The sequence below is a fragment of the Sorghum bicolor genome, chromosome 5 (assembly GCF_000003195.3).
Source record: "Sorghum bicolor cultivar BTx623 chromosome 5, Sorghum_bicolor_NCBIv3, whole genome shotgun sequence".
NCBI classification, from domain to species: Eukaryota; Viridiplantae; Streptophyta; class Magnoliopsida; order Poales; family Poaceae; genus Sorghum; species Sorghum bicolor.
The window spans coordinates 27,106,890-27,113,434 of NC_012874.2; the positions used below are offsets into that span (position 1 = coordinate 27,106,890).

At 40.5% G+C, this 6,545-nt stretch overlaps 2 protein-coding genes across 2 annotated transcripts in view; both read right to left on the reverse strand.

Moving 5' to 3' along the window:
• Positions 1-973, reverse strand: part of LOC8155422 — a 2,142-nt gene extending 1,169 nt beyond the window's left edge. Inside the window, exon 1 of the mRNA XM_021460737.1 lies at positions 782-973. Coding sequence (XP_021316412.1) covers positions 782-841 — 60 coding nt within the window. The 5' untranslated portion in view covers positions 842-973. The remainder of the gene's footprint in view (positions 1-781) is intronic.
• LOC8155591 (flavonoid O-methyltransferase-like protein Os11g0303600) overlaps positions 3,761-6,545 on the reverse strand; it is a 12,081-nt gene continuing 9,296 nt past the window's right edge. Inside the window, exons 2-3 of the mRNA XM_002489283.2 lie at positions 4,276-4,676; positions 3,761-4,057 (exon numbers count right to left, since the gene is read on the reverse strand). Coding sequence (XP_002489328.2) covers positions 3,761-4,057; positions 4,276-4,676 — 698 coding nt within the window. The remainder of the gene's footprint in view (positions 4,058-4,275; positions 4,677-6,545) is intronic.

Genomic DNA, 6,545 nt, shown 5'->3' on the forward strand with positions numbered 1-6,545 from the left:
GGCCTTATAGACCCCCCATTTAAAGAACATATATATATATATAATAGTGCTATTCTACATCCTAAGTGTAGAATACGTATTCTACACCAAATTGTATACTGAACAAAATTCAGTATTGTTCAGTACTTATGTTTCAGTATTTTATGGTCTTAGGTGTAGTAGTGAGTGATACTGAACATGGTTCAGTAGTACTCAGTATTTTTTCTGTTCAGTTTTGATCTAGGGTGTAGAATAACGCTACCGTATATATATATATATATATATATATATATGATGCGTTTCTTTTACACGCGCGTGTAGTTACTCTCATCTATGTATCTCTGGATTTAAGGTGTATATGACCGGACGAAATGTATATAGACAAAGTATATGATCATACTAGACCATCTAGAATGATATGTATGTTAAGTATGCATACGTACATAGAGTATATAGTTATACTTATTGTATATAATATAGTAGTGGCATTTTAGTAATATATTTAAAATATAATTTTTTTCAAAAAATTTCGCGTGGTAAGATCTAGAGTATCTTAATATAAGTATATAAACATACTCAAACTGATAAACAAGTATGAATACATACACAATGTAGTTTATTGAAGATGAGAGTAACTACACGTCCGTGTACAAAGGAATATATATATATATACTAACTATTGTGACAAACAACTGAAATCGTGTATATATTTGTGCACAAAACATTACTAATAGCACAAGAGATCGACTAATAATTAAGGTACAAAACATTACGAATAGCACAAGAAATCGTTAAGACTTACTCGGATAGTACTATTAGGATCATAATCGGGACCGGACCCCACCAGTGCTCTTAATGGCATTGTACTTCTAAAGCTTCGGTTGCTTCTGAGAATTGGAACAGATCCAGTTGGACACTCTATATCACTTCTCACTTCTTCTGAACATGAAGATTTTGACCCGATATCACGCAGCACATCATTTGGAAAATAGCTTGGTTGCATCTGCGTTCATGGGGAAGTACAGGAGGGGGCTCAGAAAGGAACTCATCGGAATCTCACAACAGAGCGACGAACAGATCAGATTTTTTACAGATACCTGGATAGTGTGATTCATAAGCAAAGGATGCTTCAGAGAGGGTTGTGAATACAAATCGACGCAGTCAACGATCCCGTATCCAATCTGGTTAAAAAAATGTAGTCTTGCATCATTCGTTGCACAAAGGTAATATGTATTGGAATCCGGTTAAGGAAGTAGAAAAAGCAAAACCAACCTTAATCGATTGGACGATTGATTCTGGAGCAATCTCTTGGAATGTTAATTCTGCATTGCATACTAGGAAAAGGAATTGCAAAAACAAAACTACTCTAGTCCATCTTTTGGATACTATTACCATGGTTATGACTTTTTTTGTTCCACACACATCAATCGTATCCTTGGGAACACTAGATCGGTTGTATTTATAATGATGACGAAATGCTAGAATGGCAGGTCAAATCTAGTTGGGTGAAATAAATACATTAGTTGTGCCAATATTAATTACTCCGACTCGCACCAGATAGAAACAACTCGCCACCAGATCTCACAGGTGCATGCACCAGAGTATGAAATGAAGTTTAAATCCTTCCTTTTATTTCGTAAACAGAGGCACTCACATTGGTTATTTTCAAGAAAAGAAGTAAATTCTGAAGGTTATCGTACGTCATGAAAATTTCAGAAATTAATATTCTAACCATAGACGTCATATTACAATTAATTTTACACGGATTGAGGTTATCTTGGATTGATATTCATTGGAATATTGGTCTGGGAAATATACAAATATTGAAAACGTCATGCACTTGACCAAACATGTCAAGATAAATACAAAAGGAAAGTCGTATAGTCCATTTCCGTAAGGAAATTAAAGACAATAGATTTTCTCATTGAAATGAAATGATTATTCCAATCTCGGAAATGGCCAAGGTGTAAGGAAATTAAAGACAATAGATTTTCTTATTAGGCTTACGCCTTGTTTAGTTGAGAAGGTGAAATCTTTTTTGGTTCTGTAGCATATTTATTTTTTTTTGGCAATTATTGTCCAATTATAGAGAAACTAGGCTCAAAAGATTCGTTTCGTAAATTACAGGTAAACAGTATAATTAGTTATTTTTTATCTATATTTAATTTTCCATGTATGTGCTGTAAGATTTGATGTGACGAGAAATCTTGAAAAGTTTTTAGGTTTCGGTGTGAATTGAACAAGGCCTTAGGTCAGTCTCAATGTATATTTCGTGGGAGTGTCATGCACATTAAATAGGGTGTCACATAAGCAAAGTTGCTGACTTGGCATGGTCATTAATTGAAGGAGTTTCAACATATGAGAGAGGAGTTTCATCTCCATGAAAACTCATATGGCTCGGTTACCTAGTTTAGAATCTTATTAACTGTGCCATAAAATTATGCATTGAGACTGGCCTTAGGGCCTACTTAGATGGACTTGAACTAGTTATTTAAGGCTAAAATTTAGTACTTCCATACATATCTACCGAAGTGTCTATTCACTTTTTCTCTCTCTTATTTACCGACTACTAGAGGGTTGGGGTAGGTGGGATGGCGTGACCTTTTGCCAAACTTTACCATTTTTACTCCCTCCGTGCTAAGAGAACTGCCATTTGCATTTTTCAATAAACAAGTTTGACTAAATATATATTAAAAAATATTAATATTTATAGCATATAATTAGTATCATTGGAAAGATTTTAAGTCTAGTTTTTTAACAAATTTATTTAGAGACACAAATATTATAAATATTTTCTATAAATCAAGTCAAACTTGTGGCGTGGCAACCAAAAGCGACAATTAATATGGGACGAAGGGTGTATTTACCAACTAATCCTTGACTTCAACTGGTCCTTGGCTTGGCTAACAATTGGTCCATCTATTAGCCTGTTTGGATCCTTATAGAATAAAAATAGGTCGACTAGTTGTTAGTCCAATAAATCCAAACATGTCCTTTAGGTTTGTAGAATCACTAACTTAAGCATTAGAACACCTAAAATAGTTGTGATACCTGGGTATAGCTTTCTCAGTGAGGTGAACCGGGTAGTGACATAGTTCATAACTAGAGAAACATGGTTAACATATTGAATAAATCTTTGCAATAGGGGACTACACCTCCTTTTGATCTAGAAACTTGTATACTAAAGTCAATCCGTCAAAAGTCTTGATGGCTTAAAGTTAGTACCATCCAAATAACTCGATCTACGATGGCTAGATAACCCCCCAGATATTCTGAGAGAAGAAGAAGATCTTCTCATGCAGATCGAGAAAACCTCCAAATCCCTGCCCCACCCATACACAGCGGCACCGTAGCTCTCTGAGATGAGTTGACGATAGACCTGTGCTTTGGATATAGGGTAGATATACTGAGCCTGAACTCTAGACCGTTCCCAAAAGTAGGATCATTAGATTTGCTATGAAATATATTTCACATTGTATCTAGTTGAGTCATGCATAATACTATTTTCTACAAATTTAATCAAATTTAAGGTAATTGGACTTCTGACTACACCTATAGAGTTATGTACTTGAACAGGCAATACTATTATATCATATAATATCACCAAGTACATTCGTACTCATCCAAAATGAAAGTTTTATATATGGATTTAAAGCACAACTGTCACATCAGCTCGAAGCTGTTTGTTCCTTCAGACAACCATTGAGAATATTACAGTACCCCCTTTATTTTTTATAGGTAGCAAACCATAATATAAGATTATATTTGCCAAGAAGAAATCTTATGGGTAGGCCTCCAAGACACCTCGAGCTCCAAATTTGCTTACTAACTTATAGTCACTGAACCCAGCTTTCATGAAGATGTCACGCCACTCATTTTCATCCCGTTGCCGTCCTCCTTTCATCAGCATCATGCCGACGTCCATTAGAAGTTGTGTTTCATACATTGGCCCTGAGGCGGGGTCAATTACTATATCTCCGATGAGAACTTTGCCTCCTTCCTCTCGTGAAGGTACGGCCTTCCTGCAATTGGAAAGGATCTTCACACAGTCCTCATCACTCCAGTGGTGTAGCACCATCTAGCATGGGAAAGTTTCACTAGTATTAGCCTATTAGGTGAGGTCATGATAAAACTTCAAAGCACATTTGTTTATCATATAAATCATGGGCGACAACAGCTCCAACAGTTTGAAATTAAAGACGAAGTTAAACAATCAAAACCTGATTATATTATTCCATGCCGCAACGAAAAATATAAAGAGTTCCATATTGTTTGTGTCGCACTTATACATATTACCTTCAACATCACAACTTGTGCAGGTGGGATGAACTTGAACATATCACCTCCAACATAGTTAACGACACCGTCAGCAGGAATTTTCTGAATCTCCTGTGGAATGTCCAGCACGGTGATCTTCATGTGCGGGAAGGCCATAGCAATGGCCTTTGCCGTGGTGCCATCTCCATGGTAGCAGCAGTCAGTCAGTGACTTTATCCCCTGGAATATGCCGCTGAATTCTCGCAACGCAATGTCAACCGCGAAGTTGTCGTGGACTACCAAAGCTTGCATTGACATCTTGTGGTACTCGGGATCCAACAGCTCCATACTTTCCTCGAACAGCGACGCTCCATGCACATGATCAAAAGGCGCCGTCTTGGCGTCTTTCTTGAACCAGTCAGCCAGCCCCATGGCCAGGTGTTGACACCATTTTTGGGCACGTGTCCAGGATGGCAGGACAGGGTGGCAGTACGATGCGGGTTGCTGGTAAGGATGGTTGCCGATGAGGGAAGGGTTGAATGTGACTAAGTCCCCAGACAGTAATATAGTGCCGATGACCAAGTAAAAGGGTCTGCCGATGACTATGGCAAGGGGATTGCCGATGACGCGAAGGAGGAGTCCGGAAGCTGCCAGTTATCATGTGGAGGAGTTTCGGTTTGTCACGAAGGATAGTTTTATTATTTCCTTATGTTATTCGTGTCGTTTTGTATACGGGTTCCGTGTAATTTGGAATTCGAATTCTAATCGTGTCTGGTCGTAACTCTTTAAGCAGGGTATAAATATAAACCCTAAGACCTTGTAATCAGGACATCTATCAATCAATCAAACACACGTTTTTACTCATATTCTAGCATTTACTTTTCGACGACTTCGTCATACGTTTTCTTTTTGTTACGAGTTCTTAGGAATTCGTCGACTCAAGCTCGGCGTATCCTTAAGTTCCGCGTGAGTACCTCTTAGCCGTGACATCCGGGCGCATCGCTGTTGTCAGGACTAAAGTATTCGAGTTATCACCTTTGCCGATAGTAAGGTCAAATCGGCTGGCACGCCTTAACGTTTGAATCAGGTATTAGCCCTTTGTGTTTGCAGATCAGTTTTGCATCAACACATCTTTTGGCACGCCCAGTGGGACCAATTCAAGATCAGGATCAGCATGTCGATCTCTGACCTCGATCAAGACAATGTCATCCCCGTGACGGAAGCCAACCTCAAGGATGAGCAGAAGTAAGCTATTGCCCAAGCTATGGAAGAATTCAAGCAGCAATGCCTGAAGTCTTTCAGCATAAACAGGAGCGGCGAAGTGGTCCAGAAAGATGCACTGCCGGCGCCACGACAGGTCACTTTTGACGCCAATCCTGGCAAGCTTCAAGACATGGTTGACAATGCCATCAATCGAGCGCTGATCAACCAAGCTGGTGTACTGTCTAATACGGTTTTCAACGCCGTGGCAAGAACCTTCAAGGAAGGACAAATCCCGCCGGATTATGTGGGCCCTTCCCATCATCAACCCACAGCACCAGAGGTCACAGCTCCATCGGCTGCCTTGACGAGTGCAAGTGCACAGTCTGCCGTCCCTCCAAGTACATTGGGGACTACTGGCGCACTATCTATGCCGATGGCGACCAACCCACAAATTTCAGTTGGGCAGCATAAACTGACAACAGATATGTTGGCATCGGCAATGTCGGGGTTAACTCTTCCTCCCAACTGGTGGGGTTATGGTATGCCTCCAGAGTGGACGCCAGGAACATCACAGATAACTGACATGAGGGGCAAAACTCCTATGGCATCGGCGCCTTCCAATGTGCCGGTGAACCAGAGTCCTCGGTATACCACAACTACTACTGCAAGGCCTCACACTGGAAATCCTCAAGATTCAATGTTCCAGATGCCCAACGCATCAGCAGAGTCAATGCTGATGCAACAGAGGCCTATGGCCCAGTCGGGGTATGTCAATTCAACGACGATACCCAATTACCAATCATCGGCAGCGCCTATGCCGATGAACGCTAATAATGGATGGCTTGGACAGCAAGCCTTTCCACAGTCGCCCCAGCAGGGTTATCAGACTGCGGGGTTCCAGCAAGGGCAGGTTTATCCCGGGTTCCAAGGTCAGGGAATTCCCAACCAGCCAATAAATTTTGGACAGCAACTCGGAGGACAGCCAATCGGTGGACAGCAGTTTGGTAGTCCACAGATTGGAGGACAAGTGGCCAATACAATGTTCCATACAGGTCACGTCCCAAACAGGCACGGGAGGTTCGCCACCAAGTACCGGATCCGCAGCC